Source organism: Patiria miniata, unplaced genomic scaffold (genome assembly GCF_015706575.1).
Source record: "Patiria miniata isolate m_02_andy unplaced genomic scaffold, ASM1570657v1 HiC_scaffold_5, whole genome shotgun sequence".
NCBI classification, from domain to species: domain Eukaryota; kingdom Metazoa; phylum Echinodermata; class Asteroidea; order Valvatida; family Asterinidae; genus Patiria; species Patiria miniata.
This window is the reverse complement of record NW_024037072.1, coordinates 28,837,560-28,862,909: the sequence shown is the minus strand read 5'-3', so window position 1 is coordinate 28,862,909 and position 25,350 is coordinate 28,837,560. Positions and strand designations below refer to the sequence as shown.

Below are 25,350 nucleotides of genomic sequence, written 5' to 3'. Positions count from 1 at the left end.
TGACGTTTTTAGAACGATAGTTGCATTAGATATGATCAGTAGATCTAATTTCGTTATTCAGTGTGAACATACTTCAAAGAAATAATACATTACCATGTCATTCCTATTGGTCAAGAGCTCGTCACGTGGTTGTTTTTAACTCGCCTTTTAAACACCGTCGAAAACAGTTTATAACTGGCCAATAACAAACGCCGTCAAGGAGGACAATTCAAAATATCTGCTTTCGTCTGTTTTTAATTTGTAACGTGTCCCAATCGTCCAGAAATATTTTGTCGTTGGGTTATACCACAGTAAAATAAGGCAAACAGTGAGGAAAAACACTCTAAATTTTCTTTAAGAGATTAAAATGAACGCCTCAGATTCCTCCAGAAGTTACAAAGGCGATATTGCTTGCCGCACATGCTAGTATATATACATAGGGCCAATGACTATAAAGCTTTTGCCTATTCTGGGTACCGTCCACAGACTTTCCAAAGTGAAACCTACAACTTATGTAGGCCTAATACCTGAATATCGTCTACCTGATACGAGTAGCTTTTGTCAGGGTAATCTGCCTTTGGATACCGTGGTGACTTAACTCAATTCGTCATTTTTTGGTGGTTATCGATACAAAACCCATCTATGATGATATCACAAAGCTTAAGGAATGTTTGTAAAAACATACATTATCCGACAGTACCAAAGTCGTACATATACCAGGTATATTTGTTAGCTCGAAATTGCCAACCTCGTACATGTACGAGGTAATGTTCGTACTTAAAATCGCCAAACTTCGTACATGTACAAATGTACGAGGTAGAGTAAGCATGTTATCACAAGGGGCGCTCTCGCTCTTTCTAATAATATCATCTTTGTTCAGGTACGACCTGTATTTATTTGTTTCATTCGAGTTCTTGCGAGAGGGCGCAGCACTGACACTCGTATTTTCTGCAAAAAGTACGGAATTCCCCTGTGTGCAGGACAGTGTTTCAGGGTGTATCACTATGTATGTGGAGTACCATTGACTTTCCAATATACCAAGGATATACCAGAGAGCAACAAGAACAGATTTAGCGAGTAAAACTTATTTACTTTTTTTTTTTTACAGAATTTTGAACAATTAAAAAAACGCTCGAAGTTAGGCACTTTAGGGTTAAACTTTTCAAATTTCGTGGGCACTGAAAGAGTTAAAGCATGCTTTGACCAATATTGTAACTTAAGGCACTGGCAGATCAATTTCATTGTGATTTTCAATAATACATCTATACAAATGTACGCTAATATACTCGTATGAATGGAATAATAAACAAAACAGCCTTTCGCTGATAGACCTTGAGATTTCATCGTTACGGGTCGGAAAACCTTGTATAGTGAAATGTGTTTTACCACTTATTGTTGTTGTTGTTGGTTTTTTTAAAATTATTTTGGCTCACTTTGATCCCTTTCTGCATGCAGCCAATTGTTTATAGCGCTGCGTGCAAGTGAACGTGTCAATGTGACACTTTGAAGGATAGTTACACTGTAAAAATGGCGACGCACTGGGTTTTTCCTCGCTGCAGACTTCCACTTTAACTTCAGAATGAGTCGCCGTTTTATTCTGTCTGGCGTCTACCGGAAAGTCAAACATGACGAACAAACAATACCTATTGTTATGGAGGTTCAGAATAGCAGAAAAGCAGATTGAACGTTTTGCTAAAATGCATTTTTCTACTTTTCTGCTTTCTGCTACCAGAAAAGTAGTCTATGTAATATATTTCGCGTGAAAAGATTTGCTGATTAATTAGGCAAGACCCCGGGGCCCATATATTTCAATAGGGGGTGCTGTTCAAATTCGACGATTATTAACACTAGAATAAAAAATTGTGTACCGTATTTTGAACAGGCGGACATTATACAAGTATAATTTTTTTGGGGGTGTCACAGCAGGGGGGGGGGGGGCCGGGGGCTTCGCATTATCTTTTAGGAATTCGTATGATATTTTTTTGACAGATTTTTTTTTTTGGGGGGGGGGGGGGTTTGACACCCAAAACCCCCCACCTGGATCCGCGCCTGGGATGGTAACCCGAATAACACAGGTATTTTTTTTTCCACTCCGAAAATCGGAAAGCTAAAGGAGCCGTGCTAATATGCCTTGACATCGTGCGCACGGGACAAAACATTTTTAAGTTTTTATTTTGTGCATAAAAAAAGTGACGGATAGTATTTACTTGTGACGATTTTAGATGCTTTTGAAAAAGAACAAAGTGAGAAATCATTGACAAATTGGCCGTGTTAGCTAAAGCGGTAACAGTTAAAACGGTCGTTAAAACTACCGAGCGTCCAGACATCGTTTAAAGTGCAGCAAGTTCAACTCGAAGTAGTTTATCTGAGTTTCTAAGGTCACGTAGAACATCCACCTCGGCAAAAACCGTGCGCTAAAATGAGCCTTCACTCTCCCATTTTTAAGTTCACTACACGTGGTCTGAGCCCCTTACCGTGTGATCATATGTGTGTTGCCATGCCGTGTTTGACATGGCACCCTCGGCCGGTCACGTACCACGGCACGCCGGTAAACATGACGCGTGACGATAGTCACTTGTCCACCGCGGCGATTTCCCCATTTTTTGGAAGTATCGTACATCGGCCTTACTTGTTCACCATTTTTGTTTACATTTTCGGGGCTATTTTCTGTACCTTCGTGGTGCAAAAAGACATAAAAAATGTTCTGATAAGTTGTTCGAAAACCAGTGTTCGAAACTGAGACGTCATTGAACAGATTTCACTCACGGTTTACTGCATCAACTTGCCCGCACAACATGTCAGGCACGTGATCGTGAAAATACACGTGATATTAACGTTGCAATATTGACCAATCAACGCCAAGGTTTTCCTGGTAGTTGAATACATTAGTGTATTATGATAGTTATGCTCCTGCTTGCGGTTTTTGCGTTGGCATCTACCCGTAATTTTCGGAATATAAGCCGCGCGGCGTATAAGCCGCAGCACGCAAAAATCTGCAAATTAAGATTTGAAGTCGGCGTATAAGCCGCACCGACGGCAGCGGTTTCAATTTTGTAAGGCCTCCAAAAGTTGTGTCAAATCATTTACAATCGATACTCTCACAAAAAAATGTGGAAATTGATGATGAGAAATAACCACCGGGAATTGCTGCCGGCTGACCCGTCCGGTCCCCGGCCGTAAAAGTTAATACATCGCCCGGCGCGGCAGCCTGCGCCGCGCGCCGGCCTAAGACAACTTTTTCCTGCAGCACGTGAGAGAGTATGCAACCCACCGTGATTTTCCCCCATTGCGTGTGTTGTCTGACTGGAGCGCTACCATTGATCTCCATATACACAGACTGGATAGGACATCGCGTACGAACGTGCGTCCGCGCGCGCGTTTTTTGAAAAGGGTAAAGAACACAAATTCGCATTCGAATTGTGTACACTTTCGAACGGAGGATTAAAAAATGAAGTTGGCTTTTCTTCGGTTTCTTTGTCATTTTTGAAAGAATAAAAGAAACAGAGATCTAAATTGATCAAAATCGACGAGTAGTAAAGTCAAGGTGTGCGCAGCATTAGATTGCTGGAGTCGGGAAGTAAGGAGCGTTGAAGAATAGGACAATTATTCGCAAGTAAGTTGTTTTTTTTAACGAGGCCTATACAACATGGCATGGAGGAATATGAACATGGGAACGACAAAGCAAATTATAATATCGTTAATGTCGCTGTGAGTTTGAGGGGATGGAGGCCTGTTTGGTAGCTATAGCGAGATATTCTGTTCAAATTCCATAAGTCTAGGCCTGTCAGTGTCATGCTGGTCGGCATCATTTTTCTTTAAAAGACATAGGCCTAAACGTGCATGACTGACCCGGCAATGGCAATGGCAATGAACAAAAGTTGACTTGTTTAAAATAGTTTATTCAAATAACTTTTATAACTTTTATATGCAAAATCTGATTGAATTATGTCTGCCTTAAACGCCTACCGAAATGTTTCTATTCTTTATAAAGAGAAACCGAGGAGATGGTTTATGCTAAATTACTGCACAACCGGCCGATTGACCTTCATATCAAACAAAGAACTTCAGCAAAGCCATAGCAAAAACTACCAGCTGCAGGACGATTTCCGAGACGGACGAAAATGGAGAACTTCACGGAGGGATGGAATCGAATACCGTATATCATCCACTGAATGGAACATGCGATGTGATGGGCATCTGAGAGTTTGACTTAATCTATTCAGTCTTTATGTAAACCTGTTAAGATTGATTGATTTTTCTTTTTGGAAAGAAGCTGTGGGGTTCAACGCAAGTATTTTTGTGAGCTCCAAGATGACTGACACATTATTGACAGTTTGTATGGTGAAGAAAGCAATGAGTACTTTTACGGTTTGAAATTATATTGTGTACGCCGTTATATAAGCTTATTAGTTATAGCCATTAATACACCGTCATATTCGCTCACAAAAACGATTCCCATTATACTTACAAGTAATTATATTTATTTTCAGAAGTATAGCTAAACATTTAATTATAAAACAAGACCGTGCGTAGCTTGAATTATTCTTTGACAAAAATAGAATTTTGCTTTGTGATTCATCTCCTTTCACACAATATCACAGGAGGTGAACGATGTCATTCCCTGATCAATCTAGGGACGGGAAGAAGTTTTTACTGATTACTTTGTAAAATTAAGGTTTTTCCTTACCTTTTAGATTCTAATTGATTTATGTTCGGGTTTTTAATAAATATATCAATCATTTGAATGAATATCCATACAATTTCTCGTGTGAGTGTTCAGTTAAAAAATATGATGTCATTTCAGCATATTATTAATACAATAATCATTTCATTGATGGAGTAATTCAGTGTGCTCTAATGACCAATGTGCCAAAAATAAAATGGCAATTTACTTACAATCATTTTTGGGAGGAGGAGGGATTTAAAAAAAAAAAGGAAAAGGAAATGGGGGTTCTTGAATTTCGAAAATGCATAATAAAGTGTATATCAAGAAAGTGTGGAAAAGCTGTTTGGAGGGATTGAGGGTAACTCTTCATCGTTCAGTTAGTTTAAGATTGGTTTTGGAGGAGCGCTTGATTTCCCTCCTGTAAGAAAAATGTCGCTCGATAATCAATTTTCCAAAGTAAACAAAGTGAAAGCACAATGCGCGTTTACCCGTCTGACAGTAAACGCGCCGCCATTGTTCGGCCGCGCATTCGTGCACAAACACGGCGCGATGTCCTATCCAGTCTGTGTATATGGAGATCAATGAGCGCTACGTACAAATCTTGCTCTGTGGCAACAGATGCTGATTTGTTTTGTCCTAAAAATATACAGGTCCGTTTTTATCTCAAAACTTATCAATTTGTTGTGATAACTAACGAGCAGTATTCAAGTTTCGATCGTAACTTTCTTCGAAAATAGTCAAAACGATGCTGCCATTTTCATGGACGAATCCATTAATTTTGTTAGGGGTGATGTAGTCCCTGTTTTGAGATTTACATCGTTTCTTGAATACATTCGAAGTACACAAATTATATTGTGACGTTGAACAACTGATTATCGAATACAGAAATGTTTCGATCACCATAAAAAGTATTAGTCGTCTTTTTCCTTTTTTTTAAACAGCGGAAATATTGGTAATTATTGTTTCCAAGATAGTACACCCCTATATTACCTCAAATGGTGTGGTCCGCTGGGGAAAGCATGCTGCATGCAGCAGCACTAGAATCACGTACGGCTTGTTGCAAGCGTCGATCAAGACAGCTTTCACCGTACTTTTTACCGCTCGGCACCTTTACGTGGCACGTGGTTTCGGTTCAATGACTTTCTTAATTCATTTCAGCAACATATCTCTTCTTATACCAGTACATTAAATACACATGTGAATTTCATTTTTATTCTTCAAGGCTCGGCGTATAAGCCGCCCTGTGTATAAGCCGCAGTAAACATTTTCTTGGGCAAAATCAACGTATAAGCCGCGGCTTATATTCCGAAAATTACGGTACACGTTTGTCATCGTGTGTGCGAGTTCGAGTGAGCACGATGTGAAACTCGGGCCATGTGGTCAGAAAACTTTGGAAAATTGGAAAATTTAATAGAAAAGCGCGCCACGGAGAAGGCGTTACACTGAATCGAGTTCAACCGGTGTTTTAAAGATAAAGTCCATCATTTGTAATTTGTGCATTTTGTTCGTTTGAAGCAACAGAAGTGTTCAAAATCTAATGAAGGATACTGAACAACTAGCCTGAGGAAGTTTCAGCTCAGCTTCAGCTGTATATTCTGAGAAAAACAGCATTCTAGGATCTCAATTTCAAATCAAAAGTTGCTGAATCATGTTTTGAATTGTTTTGAATTGCAGCTATACGCGATGTCGCGCACTGATCCGACGAATTATAGCAACCGCGCCCTCCTGTGCGTCGTTCCAATGCTTGCGCGCGCTGCGCCGAATAACAAAACGAACTACTAATTTAAATTTTCCTACGGTGCGTCACCGTTGGAAAGGCCTTCTTTTGTTGATTACTTCAAAATGATAGCTTGCCAGAAAGATTAATTTCACAGGGAGTTTAGTCCACTTACTATCTTTCAACCAAGTATGTTTTTCAACAATAATACGCCAGTTACTTTTTCGGATGGCTGCAAATGATGGACTATAGATTTAAGGGAATTAAAAACGACCCGAAGGTTTGAACCCCTGTACATTTTCAATGGGACGATTTTGTTCCGCCTCACGACCCCCATGTTCATACTTTTCAGTTTCGGGGGAAAAGGTCTTTTGTTCGTGTTTTCTGGAGTCTGGAGCCTGTAAAATACAGTGGATAGGTATATTGGTGGTGTGATACTTTTGTCTGCCATTCTACATGGACGTCATGTACACGACGGTGGTACAAGCACAACACGTATAGTCTCTAATGCTAAACAGCAGTGTCGACGCTATCGTTTCCTATACATAAAAATCGTTTTCTATATTTTTTTTCTCATATTGATCCGTGTAAAAAGGCTCGTTGACGTATATTAATACTTAATATAGGCATGTTTAGCTGTATGTTTGCACCGTATAAGCCGACCTTGTGGGTGCAAATCCTTCAGCTGCTCACGGCTTTTTCCTTGTCATTTGGCGTTCATTGGTAATTCAGTTGCGGTTCCACCACTGGTTATGATCTGAACGGGTCACTCAAGATGGCTTCCGATCACGTCTTTAAAGTCCTGTTCTTCGTTCAGTCTGCGGCCTTCACACTATTCATCATCAGTAAGTGTGGTTTTACATTAATTAATCATAGTACGGACATGTAAAGAAAACAATTATTTGCAATATTACTGACATGTAAAGGTAGAGAGAAAAGGGAAATTGTTTCTCCATAAAACTGTAGATTTGGATGCGACAACTCCTGGTTTGGAAATCAGCCGTGATTACCATTGTCACGCTGTTGTGGTTGTTAAAGTTTGTTTTCACTCTTTCTAAATTGCTTGTATGATATTATACTAGAGTGGTAGTTTCCTGCTCCCTTTACCTTTTGCCTTCAGTAATCGTTTGTGACCAACGTCATTACTGTGAGGGGAACAACGACCAAAACAAACAGAAACGAAAACGTAAAATAGAATTAAAAATGAGTCATAATAAGTAGGCCCAAATAATGGCCACCCCTTTTCTTGTAATATTGAGATCAATAGGCCAGTCAAAAGTTGTAGCCAAATAACCCCTCTCGATGGGCGTCGCCAGGATGGGGCAAGCCCCCCCCCCCCCCCCCCCCCGGAAAAGCAAAAAAAAGAAGAAGAAAAAAAAAGAAGAGGTGTGAAGTAATTGTTACTATTAATTTAATACACAGCAATATGGGCGTCTGCAGGGATGTCATTGCGGTGGAGTGGGTAAATGTCCTGCGCCCACCCTCGAAAAAAAAATCAATTGAGAATATGCTACAGAAAGTACCAAGATTTTGGGGAAAAACGTGCTTTAACCCCCCCCCCCCCCCCCCAACAATTCTGGCGACGCCCATGCCCCTCTCTGGCCGGTAAATCCAAACAAAGCCATTCCAAAAGTCGAAATTAATCAGGTGACTGTTTTTTAAAAGGCCAGTAGCATACTGTTTACCTACAGCAGAATTGCCTTACTGTTTTTGTCTGTTGATGGAATTTCACTATTGTTTACAAGAAATGTGATCTGACTGTTGTTGACTAGCCCGTGTATAAAGGCCTATAAAGGCATGGCAGTGGAACAAGATTGATTGTTTGACTCGCTGTCAACATAGCAGGTTAATACGTATACAATATTTTTAAATGTCAAATTTACTGACATATCAAACTGATGAGCAGAGTCTGATCCTGTTGCTAGATATGGAAAAAAACAACAATGAGAGAACAAAAGGGAGACATCTTTCTAGCTGGATTCTGGTCATCACACCATAACAAAGTAATCGGAAGTCAGTCCCAAGTCATCCAGTCTCAAGCCAAGTCAAAAAGCTTATCAAAATACATGTATTCCTGTGGAATTCAACCTCTTTGAATTGAATTGTGACTTTGCTTGCTTTGAACTTTTTTAAAACCCGTCACGATTGACTTGTGATTGTCTCGATTACAACTCCGACTATAGACTCACGCTTCACCTGATGACTGAAACCTAATTTGTTTCACTCTTAGCAAATAGGTTCTCAAGAATGTTTCTTTCGCTTTTTCAAATGATGTCTGGCTTCGCACATCGTGCCCCACAATTTCAAAAGCGTTTTTCTGCCGTGGCAGTAAGGTCCATCTCTATACTTGTGCCTTCGGCGGAGGCATAGAAGCTATTGTTCCACACACTGCGCTTTTTCTAAAAGTTTCGCGGTAAAGCTTTTTTTTTTATAAATTCAAACTTTCGTTTGAATTCCTCGGGTGAAACAGTCCTGGTAAAGGACACGGATGAATAAGACCTCGGTCCCGACTTGCTCTGAAGTCAGCTTTCGATCTTGTCTCGGTCCAATGCAAACTGGACACAAACGCAACTAGAGCTGAAGAATTTGGGACATGAAAGTAATGAAACTGCACAGAATTTAACGAATTAAATTAAGCAGGGAAAATAAACCCGGATTATAACGTGTCATACGGAGTACATGCACTCGAGCCAAAGTTACACATTTACGTCAAGGGACCTACAGTGTGCTGAGGATAAAATTATGTACTTGTGCGGTGGTAATGCATGTGACTTAGTGGGCTTACTTTAGGCCAGGGGCACTGAGCTTGTAACTCGTGTATACGAATAACAAGCTTTCTTTGATTTTTTTTTAATTCTTTAATTTGCAGATTACTCTCACATATCCACCGTTGTGCTTAAACCTGTCGGGAAGTTGAGCGCTGAAAAACAATGTGATTGCGAACCAACCGGCACAAGAGAAGTATTTAACAAATCGGCTTTTGTTCGCCAGAATGGGGAACTGCTAATGCCGATCCGTGGACAACTATCCAATTGCACATTGGCTGACATCAAGAAGAGACCCGGCGTGGTTATGCTGACTACGGCAAATCTCGCCTTCGTGGATATCGCGCTGAACATGCTGGAGAGTGTCAAGCGGATTGGAGCTTGCGTCAACACCACAGTCATCGCAGAGGATCAGAAGGCTTACGATCTGTTGCTCAAGTATGCCAAGGGTGACCCTGCAATTTATGTTCAGAAAACCAACTCGGGGGAAATGGATGAAATAGAGCCCTCTCGTCGTCTTGGCAGTCACTACTACGGGATTATGAACAAACGCCAGGCCTACATTTTGACTTTATTAGAGCAAGGCCTGGAGGTTCTGTTTTCCGATTCGGACACGTTTTGGTTTCGGGACCCCTTTCCATACTTTCAGGGAGACTTTGACATAAGTCTCAGAAGCTTCTCTAAAACCAGGATAATTAGCAAAACGCATTTCTGCTCTGGCTTCATTTACCTGAAACCGACCAATGCGACCATCCAGTTCGTAAGGACGTGGGTCGAACTTTTGGATAACAACAAGAAAAAAGGAAAATTCCCGACTGATCAAAATGTAATGAACGGACTGTTAACGGCTGATAAACCCGTACATGTGAATATCACGATACTAGACGAGGACCTGTTTCCATGGGGATCAACATTTTTCGACCCATCGTGGCAAAAGCAGAACCACTCCACAGTAGTCATGCATGCCGCTAATATACGAGGTCACCCAGCGAAACTGAGCAAATTCAAGGAATTTGGCATGTGGCTTGTCAATATCACCACTTCATCAAAGCGATAAGTGAAATCCAAAGTGAATCTGACTGGATTAAACTGTCGATCTATTTCGGAACAGGAACGGTTTTGTTAAGCAACTTTAAGTTAAGTAATATTGTGAGGACAGAATATTGTGAGGACAGGGGCGGTGGAAGCGGGGGGGGGGGGGGAGGGGGCAGGGGGCACTTGCCCCCAGTTTTACCCAAGTGACCCTCTTGCGGACATTATGTGCCCCCTCGCGCATAAATGTGCCCCCCTCGAGATGAAACCAAAACTGGCCGTTAATTTTCGGATAATTTGTTTCAGTTACCATTTCCAAATGGTAAAGGGAGTTATGATATGAACGAGGAATATGAAAACCAAGCCCCCAAACCCTACAATGCGACCTGAAAATGGGCACGCAATTACTGGCCGGTTTTGAAGAGCTATATTTTTGCCAATTAGTTTCCGCATCTCTGACATGGCATTCGCTCGTGAGAAAGATACCAGTTATGTTTGTTTGACGACCGAAACACAGGCAGTGAACCGGAATTTATGGAGAGTGCTTCATTCACTGTCAATCGTCCGTTTGTTGAGACTTATTCTAGCTGTTACACATTTTGCAGTTATATATAAGACGTGAGGATTGTAGGCCTCTGTGATCCAATGCACAGACCCGTTCGCTAATAAAATTCGAACTTGTGCATGCGTGCGGTAGGCAAGCATCGCAAACTAGAAGGGGCACATGCAAGCAATGCATTAAGAATGCATGGGAATATATTCCCGTGTATTCTTGATGCATCGCTTGTATAAGAACCTACCAGCAGGGTGACCGTTTTAGCAAAAGTTCGGCTAAATTTGACAGAATTCTTCCGAAAAACACGAGTTTGACAGAAAGTTTAGCAGAATGAACTTTTTAGCGGATTTCTAGCAGAATTCTGTGAAATCGGTGATGTTACAAAAAATATGGCAGTTTTGAAAAATATAGTTGATCAGTTTTTTTCTCAAAAAGCTTAAATTTGAGTTCCCTGACGTGAATTTGTACACAGTTACTGAGCACAAGCCAGGCTAGATACGTGCAAATAAAAAAAAATATAATAATTGCAATTTAATGGGTTTTTTTAACTGAGGAAAATTACGATTTTATAACATTTGCATGTGAGTATAAGTGTTTATGTGGGGGATCTGCATACGTTCTGAAGTTCATTTCACCTTAGTCTGGTTCCCCGACCTGACAATTTTCTCCGACTTCCACACGTCTAAATTGTAGGTCAGGCAGCCTCCGTGGCTTAAAATAAACATGACGACATTGACGACCCTTTTTCAAAGCTCGGCTTCGTTTCCGAATTCGCTTTATCACTTGAAGCTTTTATTGTTCTGATCAAATTTTTAAAATATATCACTTGCTTCATATATCATACAATTAGTATGATAATACAGTTTGATATTTCTGTAAGAAAACGTTGACTAATTTTGACCTGGAATCTTCAAAATTAGGCACCCAAATAGCACTGTTAGCCGGCGGAGCCGAATGAAGACCGAGTTTTGGAAAATCTCGGTAACGGTCGTCAAATTCAAACTTTAGTACATGACGCTGCAAAACGTTCGCCCGTACGATCCGGGTATACTTGATGCACAAAATCGTCGTTGAACTTCAAGCTTTCTAAATGAAAGCAATGCATACTAATGATCAACTCATTTTAAAAAGTTTTTAAAAATCAATTAGCAGTTAGTTAAACCTATATTATACTCGGAAATACTCGGGCGCTATCCGATTGTCGACGAAATGAATTCGGCAAACTTCGGACATTTTCGGAAAAAGGAGGAATTCCTCCCGGTTTAGTCACGTGATGTAAATTGTAATACAATGTATTACCGGAGGCTACCGGACCTAAGATTCATCAGGAATAGTCAGAATCTTTTGGTCTGGGAACCAGACTAATTTCACCTTTACTTTGTTATGTTGCGTAGCAACGAGTAGGTTGCTTACTGCATACCTCATAAAGTTGCCGCGCCTGTAGGGAAAGAAGTTAGTTTACCACTTTTTCCAAGTTTACACACATTTGGGTAGGGATAACTATCCAGTTTTGTTTTATGAATTATATTGAATCGTTTTCCTAATATTGATTCATGACTTAAGTTAAGTAGTGATTATTGTACATTTTCCCGCGCACGGATATATAAACTAGCCTATCGTGTTATTTGGTTTCGCGGGAGCTTGTCCTCTTTTTACATGATGGCTGAAGCTGAATGAATAGAGTACTTTTTCTGGCAGCAAACGACACTCAAAACCTGAGTCTGGAGACTCCAGCCTTGTTTCGTGACCAGAAGGAACTCCTGCCCACCCCTTGGTGTCGGGGTGGGTAGGATTTCAGTGTATTCTATATGTCTTTGTGACAGTATTTTGCGGTTTTTGACGCTATTGTGTGTGACCTTTTGGAATGCAGCGATTGCACGTAACATGTTGTGTACGTGCTGTCTGTCTGTGGCTCTGTGCACATGGTACAGTGCCGCTCGAACTTCGCGTGTGATCGCGAGGGTGCTCGCCAAACAGTCTCGCGCGTGCTCGATTATCGCGCTCACTTGCTTCCGCGTGTTGCTCGCGGGTACCTTATAAGTTTCTGATTGTATAATTGTTGTGGTTATTGTATGATAAAATGTACCATACCTGTTATTAATTGAGACTTTGGTTTTAGATTGATTTATGGGGTGTTTATTCAACGACGAACGAATGTGTTTGATTGTGGAGTAATAAAGCTTTGGAGCAATGCACAGTGTGTGTAACATCTTGTGTCAGTCCAGTCCATCGCTTACCGGGGATTCATTTCTCATACTTCGGAGGTCCAGGATCCGTCCCCTGCCTGGCGTACAAACGCTGCCGATACATTTATAATGTATTTTGGTGATTTAGAAGATTTTGTTAAATCTAGCAGATTTTTGAAGTGCATTTTGCCAATACCTTACGGTCACCCTGCCTAACAGATCAGTTCATGCCCTGTGTTTTAATCTTAAGTACTCGGTGATAACGAAAGGTTCTCTTACTGCATGGATGCATTTACCTATAGAGAAGCTATCATAACATTGAATATAGAGAATGTGCTTAGCTAGACTTCAGTTTTGTCAATATGATGTAAGTGCTTCTTACTGGTATATTTGGATTCCAATAAATTGTATATATATAAATCAATTTTAATAGAACTAACTTACGGAGGATGCAGGTTTTTACATTTCGCAGAGTAAATTGTTGATCAAGAATTTTAGAGGTTAGGGTAAAAGTAAGTTAAGTTAGGGGGGCCTCGTAGCCAAGCGGTTAGAGCGTGGAGCTACGGAGTGGAAGGTTGGCGGTTCGAATCCCATTCGAACAAAAAACTGGAAAACTCTCTCTGACGACCCAACAGTAAAATGGGTACCTGATTCGTTCAGGGAAGGTAAGACGGCGAGAGGAGAGGACTGGGCCCCGCCACTCATATGCCGCGCCTAAGACACGGTGGACCTCTAACATCCCACTGCCCCTACGGCCAGTAATGGCTATGGGATCTTTACCTTTACCTTTAAAAGAAAGTGCCAGGAACAGAAAGATTTAGTTGCATTAAATGTGTTTGATCAGTAGATCTAATTTCGTTATTCACTGTGAACAGACTTCAAAGAAGGACTGTGTTACAATTTCATTCCTATTGGTCAAGAGCTCATCACGTGGGTGGTTTTAAGTCACCGTTTAAAACACCGCCGAAAACTGTTCAGAACCGGCTAGTTATAAACGCTACCACGGAGTCAGGACAATTTAAATGTTTTGCTTTCATCTGTTATTAATTTGTAACCAAAGAGCATAATTTATTCTCCAAAGTTGGTTTGTTTTGTAATTTTGGAAAATGTTGGTACATGGTAAGATTAAAACTCTACACGGCGCATAGAGATATGGGACACCGTTTCGTTGGGGTCTCTGCCAGTGCTCGGTAAACAAGAATTTTTGTTTTTCGTATTCCAATCGCGTAGATATTTTGTAGTTGGTTAAACCACAGGAAAATAAGGCAAACAGTGAGGAAAAGCACTCAAAATGTTCTTTTAGTGATTTAAATGAACGCTTCAGATTCCTCCAGCAGTAATACAAAGGCGATATTAGTATAATAGTGCTAATGACTATATAGCTTTTGCCTGTTTTGGGAACCGTCCACAGACTTTTCAAAAATTACAGATTATGTACATGCACTGCATATTCAGAATAAACATCGTCTACCTGATACGAGCAGCTTTTGTCAGGGTAATGTGTCTTTGTATACCGTGGCGTCATCTGCTATTACTACTACCAGTAAAGCCAATCAAACATTTTGAACAAATCAATTTGTCTACTAAGGCCCAGCTGCTTTTCGAGACAACAGATCGAACGTTTTTGTCTGTGTGGTCCAAAGGTGGACATGTGCTCTTCCGCTATTAGAAACTCAGATTGAACGATTTGATGGACAAGTTCACTTTTCTGCTTTTCTGCCATCCAAGAAAGCAGACAGAACGCTCTTGTTTACGGTGGTGAATTTTAAAAGAGTGAATTTACCTCTTTTTTTGAAAAGGAGATCTTATTTAACGTGGACATCGCTGACGGAAAACGTTGCATGCCTTGGTCGTCTAGCTTAATGGGGTCTCAAAAGACCATTCTGATTTGCTATTTGGATTCAGCATATACCAAGTACGGTAGAAAAAAGTGATCAATCATCGCGATTTTTACATCGTTTTTTTTGTAGGGGACCAAAGTCTTTTTTAACACACGAACTAAAAAAATCGGCCGAATGGTTGCTGTGTAACGACCATGTAGAGACCTCATTGCGTTCTCAGAATTGAGCAAAAAGTGACGTTCGCACAGCAAAATTGACATAACTGACCATCTTAACCACGGAACTTTATAAGAACTTTGTAGTACAGTACTGTTATTGAGAGGAATAATTACTTTATTTGGGCGAAAGAACTGAATTCATACGTTAAGCAGAAGTTGAGATATGAAACTGAAAACTCTAAAAAGACACTTTTTGTGATGTTTCTGGAGACAATTTCCGCCGTTTTAGTAATTGCCGACTTATATTACAATATATTGTACAAACGAATTCATTTTTGAATGGCCAATTTCGGAAAAAAAGTAAAATCTGCTTTTCTTGTAGCAGAAAAGCAAAAAAGTAGAAAAATGCATTTTAGCAAAACGTTCAATCTGCTTTTCTGCTATTACATGTATAGAGTGCAGTGCATTGGCGTCGTGGGCGTCGCGAGGGGGGGGGGGGGGTGGCAAGGGGGCACTTCCCCCCCCTGGAAAAGCAAAATAAAAAAAAAGGAAGAAAAAAAAGAGAAAAAGGAAAAGGAAAAGAGGCGCGAATTCATAGTGGTATTAATTTAATGGGGTGGGGGGGGGGGCAAAATGTCCCTGCCCCCCTCTAAAACTGATAAATCGAGAATATGTTGAGAAATACATGAATTTTTGGGGAAAAATATGTTTTGCCCCCCTCTAGAAAAAATCCTGGCGACGCCCATGATTGGCGTCGCCAGGATTGGGCAAGGGGGGGGAAACCCCCCCCCCCCAAAAAAAGTGAATGAAAAGAAAGAAGACGCAGAAGAATAGAGGTGATTTGCTATTTACTTAATACACGTTTAACGCAATGGCCGTCTGCAGGGGTGTCATCAATGGGGGTGGGTCGGTGAATGTCCCCCGCCTATCTTATATAAAAAAAATATATAAATTGAGAATATGCTAGAGAAAGTGCAAGGATTTTTGGGGAAAATGTTCTTTCCCCAGAAAAAAAATCCTTGCGACGCCCATGATGGTGTGATGGTGTGATGGTGTGATCACATACACGCCGGTAGTGCAAGCACCCACGTGTAGTTTCCCATGCTAAACAGCAGTATCGACACTAACGTTATTCTTTCTCTCATATTGAGCTGTATAAGAAGGCGTATTGACGTATATCTATATGGGTGCAGACCAGTAAATCGGTCAAAAATTGCCTGCGCCGGCCAAATCACGATTTGCATGCCCTCAAAATCTTCGGTATTTGAGTATGCTGTGGGCCATGAACTTGAGGGTTTGTAAAAAATATCGGTGGAAACCGTGCACAGGACTTGGAGCTTGCAGTTCTGTGTAATTTGGATGTAATTTGGACCCTAAAAGCGCTCTACTTTGCAATGGAGTGTAGGCATCGTTTTTCAAAATGGCGATGGGCTTCAGGACTATTTTCAGGGGTGATCATCTTCAGATGGAAATTTCTCCTAAAAGTCATCAGTTGACCCCCCGAAAATTGAAAAGAAAATGAAAGATGATGAAATAAGTTTTAATTTGATGTGTGTCTCGAACACCTTGGAGAGTTGTGAGTATTTTTCCCGATTTTTTGAAGTGGGAGCATTTACCATTGGGGTCTATGGAAGTTTATTTACTGGTCTGCTACCTATAGTTTCAAAATGGCGCCTTCCCCCGTTTGTTGTCAAATGTTTGCGGAGTGGCTTTTTTTCAGGGGGCGGAACCTGGGGGGGGGGGGCAGCGTTTCAAAAGGGGTCACCAATGGCGGTTCCGCAACAAATGCGCCCAAAATCTGAATAGGGCCGATGGACCGTCCTCCGATCACAGCAATTTCGAGCGAACAAGGAGGGGGGGGGGGGGGTAATTTGGGGTCGGAAAGAGCAAAAACTCAATTCACGCCCGTTGGGGGCGCCCTACAGTAAGGTAGCCGCAAACAGAGGGCTTGTTTTCAGGCCAGAAATCGCAGTCAGAGATTTTTTTTCTCGCAATTTTTTGATGAAATATGAGTCATCCATCCTTCCTCGTGCCGTACAAGTGGTTTGGAGAAATTTTTCAAAACCTCGCTTCTCTATAGTTTCAAAATGGCGCCTTCCCCCGTTTGTTGTCAAATGTTTGCGGAGTGGTTTTTTTTCAGGGGGCGGAACCTGGGGGGGGGGGGGCAGCGTTTCAAAAGGGGTCACCAATGGCGGTTCCGCAACAAATGCGCCCAAAATCTGAATAGGGCCGATGGACCGTCCTCCGATCACAGCAATTTCGAGCGAACAAGGGGGGGGGGGGGTAATTTGGGGTCGGAAAGAGCAAAAACTCAATTCACGCCCGTTGGGGGCGCCCTACAGTAAGGTAGCCGCAAACAGAGGGCTTGTTTTCAGGCCAGAAATCGCAGTCAGAGATTTTTTTTCTCGCAATTTTGTGATGAAATATGAGTCATCCATCCTTCCTCGTGCCGTACAAGTGGTTTGGAAAATTTTTTCAAAACCTCGCTTCTCTATAGGGTGCAGACCAGTAAATCGGTCAAAAATTGCCTGCGCCGGCCAAATCACGATTTGCATGCCCTCAAAATCTTCGGTATTTGAGCATGCTGTGGGCCATGAACTTGAGGGTTTGTAAAAAATATCGGTGGAAACCGTGCACAGGACTTGGAGCTTGCAGTTCTGTGTAATTTGGATGTAATTTGGACCCTAAAAGCGCTCTACTTTGCAATGGAGTGTAGGCATCGTTTTTCAAAATGGCGATGGGCTTCAGGACTATTTTCAGGGGTGATCATCTTCAGATGGAAATTTCTCCTAAAAGTCATCAGTTGACCCCCCGAAAATTGAAAAGAAAATGAAAGATGATGAAATAAGTTTTAATTTGATGTGTGTCTCGAACACCTTGGAGAGTTGTGAGTATTTTTCCCGATTTTTTGAAGTGGGAGCATTTACCATTGGGGTCTATGGAAGTTTATTTACTGGTCTGCTACCATATATATAAGAGAGAGTTTAACTTGGCCTCCGAGACGATGTTTGCTCATGAAAGGATCCGAGACCGCGGGCTCCCGCTGCGCGAAAATTGCTCCACGTCCGTGGAAAAATACGGAGGGTGTCTTCCGCCGGGTCGGACACTTCGGGTCGTCCTGATTTTCCCGTACGGACCGGCGATCCTTTTCGTCTATTTTTCGTGACTGCGTTTTTCGCAGGAATTTGCCGTCGTGTGCGCTTTCACGTTGACTGCCTGACCGCCCCCTGTGCTGGCTTCTCTGCGTGTCTAGACTGTGCGAGGTCAGCGAGGTCAACGTAGGGGTTCCGTACATGTGTTCTACTCAGCCGTTCTGCAAAAGCGTTCACCAAATTGTGTTATGGGGTGACCTTGGTAAAATATTTTTTCTCCATGGTGCGTGGCCACCAAGTGCCCCTATTCTTTCATAGGCTTCGCTTGCCGCCCCTGCGCCGAGTGCAACGAATACTCAGAAGGACTACACATTAAGTATGCCTTGCGCGGTCTGACCAATCGAAAGTCTACACTGCGTAGTATTTCCGGGCTATGCAAAACTTTCGATGGCAACGCGTACTGCAGCCTGCTCCACACCCTGGAAACGAGGTTGGGTCTACGGTGCTCGCTATTTGCATGATTTGAAGCACAAGCATGTGACGTGTATAGTGCTCTGTTGCTTCCAACGTGTGTTAATACAGCTCCATGCTTCCACCAAGGCTGAGCGTTGTGAGTTCGCTGCCCGCCACAGTGTTGCGTTATAATTTCGGGGGCCTGTCTGGGATCAACGAAGGATCGATGCATTGCTTCAAACATCGCGATCTTAAACGAAGTCACAAAAAAAAAATCAACGAAAATGTGTCCGATCCGGCGGAAGACACCCTCCACATTTTTCCACGGACGTGGGGCGATTTTGGCGTCGCGAAAGACCGCGGTCTCAGATCGTTTCAGGAGCAAACATTTCTCGGAAGCCGAGTAAAATTTGCTCTTATATAGATGGTTGACCCAAGTTGAATAACAGTTGACTCAACTTTTTCCTCGCAGACAGTCTCGCAAATTGTAAGAAGTTCAAGTTTACGTTTGTTGAGTCCAATATACTGAAACTTAATTATGACCTTCCTAATCAGCCTTCGCCTGTGTACTACGGCAAGCCTTTCCAGTACGTTTTCTCACAAATGCCACTGCCTCACAAAATGCCAATTTAACAGACCAACGGGAACATTTACAGACTGTTGCCATGGTACATAATTATCATGGGCGTCAATCGGTGGGGGACGGGGAACCCCTCCACTCCCCCCCCCCATTTTTAAAGCGGTGGACACTGTTTTGGTCCCCTCCCCCCACTTTTCTACCCCGAATAAAAATTGTAGCTACTACATGTATAATGATTCTATTACTCAGAATAGCTGATTCAATGACACCAAACTCGAAAATGATGTTTAAAAGATGATCTTTTGCAAACAAAAAATTGTTTTAGTGGTCAGAAATTGCCTCAGATCGCACCACAGAAATTGCTTTTCTATAACTGCATGTCTTCTCAACTAAATCCCCCAATTACATTCATCTCCCCACATTTTCATCCCCAACTCTACGCCCTACCTGATCAATGATCGGGTAAATCAACGAGGGATCGATGCATTGCTTCAAATATTGTGCTCTTTGAACTATGTTGGGTTGGAATAACGAAGAGTGCATAAATAATAATATTGGCGGTTGTTGGCTGTTTGGCCCGCTTATATTATGGTTGAACCATGCCAACTTGAATAAAATAGTTAAATCGACTTTTTCCTCGCAGGTCTCGCAAATTGTAAGAAGTTCAAGTTTACGTTTGTTGAAGAGTCCAATACTGTACCTTCATAATGACCTTCCTCCATGATTCAGACTATGTAATTTTATTATCATGGGCGCGGCGTCAATCAGTGGGGGACGGGGGACCCCCACCCCAACATTTTAAAGCGGGCAATATCGTTTGGTTCCCTACCCCCACTTTTTCTTCCCCGAATAAAAATTGTAGCCTACTATAATATTCTTTTGCTCAGAACAGCTGATTCAATGACTCCGAACTCGAAAATGATGTTTAAAAGATGATCTTTTGTTTTACTATCGTACGTGGTCAGAAATTGCCTCAGATCGCGTCACCGTAAATTGCTTTTCTATAGCTACATGTCTTCTCAACTAAATCCCCCATTTACATTTAACTCCCCACACTTTCAACCCCAACACAAATACGCCCTACCCGATCTATGATCGGGTAAATCAGCTTGTTAATAATAGGCGTGTTCAGCTTTATGTACGCAACGAATAGTACAAGCCAGTGGGTGCACGTCCTGCATATGTCGCAGCTTTTCGTTGTCATTTGGCGTTCAGTTGCGGTTCCACCACTATGTTTATGATCTGAACGGGTCAGTCAAGATGGCTTCCGATCACGTCTTTAAAGTCCTGTTCTTCATTCAGTCTGCGGCCTTCACACTATTCATCATCAGTAAGTGTGCTTTCACAATAATTAATCATAGTCCGAACATGTAAAGAAAACATTTATTTGCAATATTACCGACATGTAAGGAAGACAGACAATGTACGTAGTATCGCCATCTTTAGTTTTGGATGCGACACTCCCGTTGTGGAAATCAACCGTGATACTACAGGGTCAGTAAAAAACCGGAACCAAAATGGCAGGACCAATTTGTAAATGAAGTTTTGTCTGTAGAACTATCAAAAATTAGGATAAGAAAGCCCAATTAACAAGCTCTCTTTTAGTAGGCCTACAAAATTATCATTCAAATCACTCATGTACTTTTCAAGTTACGCAATTTTGAACACAAACACCGCTTTATACTTCTGTCCACCGATCACAAAATAGATAGGCTAAGTGTGAGAATTGTTTTCGTTTTGCTGAAAAAACACTTATTTTTGTGATCCGTGGACAGGACTTTAAAACGGTGTTTGTGTTCAAAATTCCATAACTTGAAAAGTACACGAGTGATTTGAATGATGCTTGTACTAAAAGAAAGCTCAATGACTGGGCTTTCATATACTTGATTTTGCAAGTGCTACAGGCAAAACTTAATACAAAAATTGGTCGTGCCATTTTGGTTTTGTTTTATTTACTCACCATGTACTATCACGCTTTTATATGGTTGTTAAAGTTTGTGGCTTTATTTTCACGGTTTCTGAATCACTTGTACGATATTATAGCGTGGTATTTTCCTGCTCATTTTACCTCTTGCCTCTTGCCATTCTACCTCTCAACATTATTGTGAAGGGAACAACGACCATACAAAAACTAAGCTAAAACAAAATACAAATTAGTTATAACCATAGAGCTTCGCGTATGTTGAGTAAATGGGTGATCGGGCCGAAAACTAATTCATAGGGTATTGCCCAGTTTTGAACATTTTCATGTTAGTGCAGAAAGAGAAATTAATGAAATTCAGCCTCTACATTAAAATCAATATTTGTAATCCAGAAAAAAATATATGCATCTTTCGGGTATAGTAAATTTCAGTATGTTTAATGTACACGTATATACACATTATTTTGATAACGTCAGCAGGAAAAATGTGCCAACTGAATACTAACTGAGTACAGAGCACGTGCGTTCAAAGTGCACCGAAGTGCGCGTGCCACGATTCGTGCTTAACAACGGCGTCGCAACAGAAGTGTCTGTTTTCGCGCACTTTGATCGTGATTTGAAGCATCGATTTTGTTGATAGATTTCAGTGAATTTATCCGAAACTAGTAACATTTTTCCAAGAAATTAAATATTCACGAACTAAATGATATTTATGTAGCGTTTATTTCGTGTTCTACGTCGAAACATTTCTTAACAAAAAATATTAAAAGACAAAAATGGACTTGTATTTTTGCAATAATGTTAGTTGCGAAGTGTACTTTTTTTTTTATAAAAAACCTAATTCCTCTCGTCATCAGAAATAGATATTGAGTATGTCTTTTGATCTTGATCTAAGGGCATTTTTTTGCACATAATCGAAAACTAACTTTGCAGACAAATGCTTTTCATGTACATGTGCATGTATATAAAATGCATTCTGTGCATTTATGGGCAAGTTTGTGCAAGCCTTGTAAACCATAGTCCGACTAAGTCCGAACTCTGTATAGTCTAGTTAAGTATTCAGGACCATAAGAATATACAAGTTTTAAGTTCATACCAATGATGTCTGGCTTTGCACAACTCAAATCTCAATCCACAATTTCCAAAGCGTTTCGTTGCCGTGGTAGTAAAAGGTCCATTATAATGCTTATTATGTCTTCAGTGGAGGAATAGAAGCTAATTGTTCCACACACTGCGATTTTTGTAAAAGCTTCGAGGCAAAGCATTTTATTTATTCAAACTGTCGTGAACTAGGGCCTTTGTGCGAATGCCTGAGGCGAAAACGGTCGTGGTAAAGGTCACGGATGAATGAGACCTCGGTCCCGACTTGCTTCGAAGTCCTCAGCTTTCGATCTTGTCTTAGTCAATGCAAACTGGACCCAAACACAACTAGAACTGAATAATTTGGAACATGGAAGTAATGAAACTGCACATAATTTAACGAAAAAAATTAAACAATGTGTCAAGCGCGGATCCGGGGGGGGGGGGGGGGGGGGAGGGGTTTGGGGGTCAACCCCCAGCTCTGTCAAAGTGTTTTTTTTTCCCCATAGAAATTCATTAAAAAATAATGTATCCCCCCACTCTGACACCCAAAAACAAATATACAGGCATGTGTCCAAAATACGGACAGAGCCTGCTGGGTTAAGAGGGTATTTGTACACAATCCTTTAATATAGGGTTAGTAATCGTCGGATTTGAACAGCGCCCCCATCGAAATTAAGGTACTAGCCGCCCCCCCCCCCCCCCCCCCACCACCACCACCCCCACCTATTGATTTTACGGAGCCAGGTGTCCGGACAAAAAACCTGTCTACATTTCAGCAATGATTTTCTGATTGAACCTGCCCCCTTGCAAAAAACTTGATCCGCCCCTGCTGTGTCACACGGAGTTACGAACAAGTACACTCGATCCAGCGTTACATCTTTAATACGTCTTTGAATCTACATCATGATGCATCTGAGGACCTGTTCTTGTATGTGTGCTGAGGATATGTACTTTGTTCGGCGGTAATGGTGACCTAGTGGGCCTATATCTGTAGGTCAGGGGCAATGAGCTTGTTACTCGTACTTTACTTCGATTTTTTTTTAACATTCTTTAACTTGCAGATTACTCTCAAACGTCCACGGTTGTCCATAAACCTGTCGGAAAGTCGAGCGCTGAAAAACACTGTGATTGCGAACCAACTGGTACAAGAGAAGTATTTAACACATCGGCTTATGTTTGCCAGAATGGGGAACTGCTAATGCCGATCCGCGGACAACTATCCAATTGCACATTGGCTGACATCAAGAAGAGACCCGGCGTGGTTATGCTGACTACGGCAAATCTCGCTTACGCGGACGTCGCGCTGAACATGCTGGAGAGCGTCAAGAGGATTGGAGTTTGTGTCAACACTTCAGTCATCGCAGAGGATCAGAAGGCTTACGATCTGTTGCTCAAGTATGCCAAGGGTGACCCAGCAATTTATGTTCAGAAAACCAACTCGGGGGAAATGGATGAAATAGAGCCCTCTCGTCGTGGGCTTATGAACAAACGCCAGGCCTACATTTTGACTTTATTAGAGCAAGGCCTGGAGGTTCTGTTTTCTGACTCGGACACGTTTTGGTTCCGGGATCCCTTTCCATACTTTCAGGGAGACTTTGACATGAGTCTCAGAAGCTTCTCTAAACCCAGAATAATCAGCAAAACGCATTTCTGCGCTGGCTTCATTTACCTGAAACCGACCAATGCGTCCATCCAGTTCGTAAGGACGTGGGCCGAACTTTTGGATAACAACAAGAAAAAAGGAAAATTCCCGACTGATCAAAGTGTAATGAATGGACTGTTTACGGCTGATAAACCCGTACATGTGAATATCAAGATACTAGACGAGGACCTGTTTCCATGGGGACCCAGATTTTTTGACCCATCGTGGCAAAAGCAGAACCACTCCACAGTAGTCATGCATGCCGCTAGTATACGCAGTCACCCAGCGAAACTGCGCAAATTCAAGGAATTTGGTATGTGGCTTGTCAATGTCACTGCTTCACCAAACCTATATACAATCCAAAGGGAACCCCATTAGATTAGGCTGTGAGACGACTTCGGAACTGATTTGATAAGCGGCTTCGAGTCATTGTCTCACTTATGATGGACAGGGAGGGCGGGGTTGCACTACTCTATGTGTTACTGGTGGATCGGGGTACGGAGGAGGGGTTGGGGGAGGGTACATGGGGGCCATGCCTTCCTTCCCTCCTCCTGGAAATAGCCATCGATGCTGTGTAATTATTAAAATCAGAGAACCAGATCAGGCGACATTTATAAATTGATGTCGTAGTCTATTCTCATATCCTTTCTCTCCACTTATTCGTACAACATTATAAAAAGGAAAATAGGCCTTTATAGACAATTTTATGTTTATGAATGTGACATTATTCGAATTTTACGTCCTTTCCCGGCTGCTCTTAATATAATTTGTAATTGAACTTAATAGATTAGCCTAGAGTTGCTGTTTCATTCATTCACCTTGTTTATGACAAGTTTTTAAAGATCAAGAAGCAATAAAGATGGGGTCGAAAGTGCATGGGTGGCCTGACAGAGAAATATTTTTCTGAAATAAACGAAGTACAGTGAACAAAATATTTTACAGTAATATACGACAATAGGGTACAATTTACGATAGGATTCATCAAACATACATTACCGTGTTCATCAACTTTATTCCATTGAACAGAATAAAAAAAAATGAACACTATATTTTCTTTCTCTGTCAATACTCTTTAAATTGTATTATTACCCCAAAACACAGATGTCCTACGTACATTTCTGTGTTCACAAACTGTATTCCACTGTATGTGTTGCGGATAGTGGCCTGATTCAGGTATCAACCGTAGAAAATGAATTATACGTTTAATTATTTCATTAAACAGCTTCACTTCATATTTACTTCCTGGGGTATATAATTGCATTGTTGCGGCTTTAATCTGATACATTTATTTAATTCTAATGTGTTTACTGTAATGTGTTTATTCATTGTTAAAAATGAAAAACAAATGTGATTGAACAAAGAAAACACAAGGCACAGAAAATGAAGAAGCCATTGTGGTAAAAAAAAATGTATATAAATCGTTGTCATGTCCATATTTATTGTCTATGACGTCAAATAGGATAAATGACGAGTAATGTAGTCTAAGCATTTGACCCCGTTTTCTCAAGGAGGATCATGATCCTCATCGAGGATTATATCGGTAACCCTGACGAGGATCGTAAAACGGGGTGTGTCTGTGGCGTATTGACGTCATGGATCGATGGATAAATCGATCGTGGGGATTAGCACTGAATGAGTATTATTGTTAGAAGACAATTGGTGCAACAAAAGGAGGAAAA

The 25,350-nt window shown here is 41.3% G+C and overlaps 2 protein-coding genes across 2 annotated transcripts; both read left to right on the top strand.

Moving 5' to 3' along the window:
- Positions 1 to 6,813: 6,813 nt before the first annotated feature.
- Positions 6,814 to 10,289, top strand: LOC119740477 (UDP-D-xylose:L-fucose alpha-1,3-D-xylosyltransferase 3-like). Its single transcript, XM_038215802.1, has 2 exons — positions 6,814 to 7,207; positions 9,232 to 10,289. Exons 1-2 carry the CDS (start codon positions 7,138 to 7,140, stop codon positions 10,182 to 10,184), a joined length of 1,023 nt encoding a protein of 340 aa, XP_038071730.1. The 5' UTR covers positions 6,814 to 7,137; the 3' UTR covers positions 10,185 to 10,289.
- Positions 10,290 to 20,251: 9,962 nt separating this feature from the next.
- On the top strand, positions 20,252 to 24,049 carry LOC119741355 (UDP-D-xylose:L-fucose alpha-1,3-D-xylosyltransferase-like). The gene is made up of 2 exons (XM_038217104.1): positions 20,252 to 20,355; positions 23,091 to 24,049. Exons 1-2 carry the CDS (start codon positions 20,286 to 20,288, stop codon positions 24,047 to 24,049), a joined length of 1,029 nt encoding a protein of 342 aa, XP_038073032.1. The 5' UTR covers positions 20,252 to 20,285.
- The last annotated feature ends 1,301 nt before the right edge of the window (positions 24,050 to 25,350 follow it).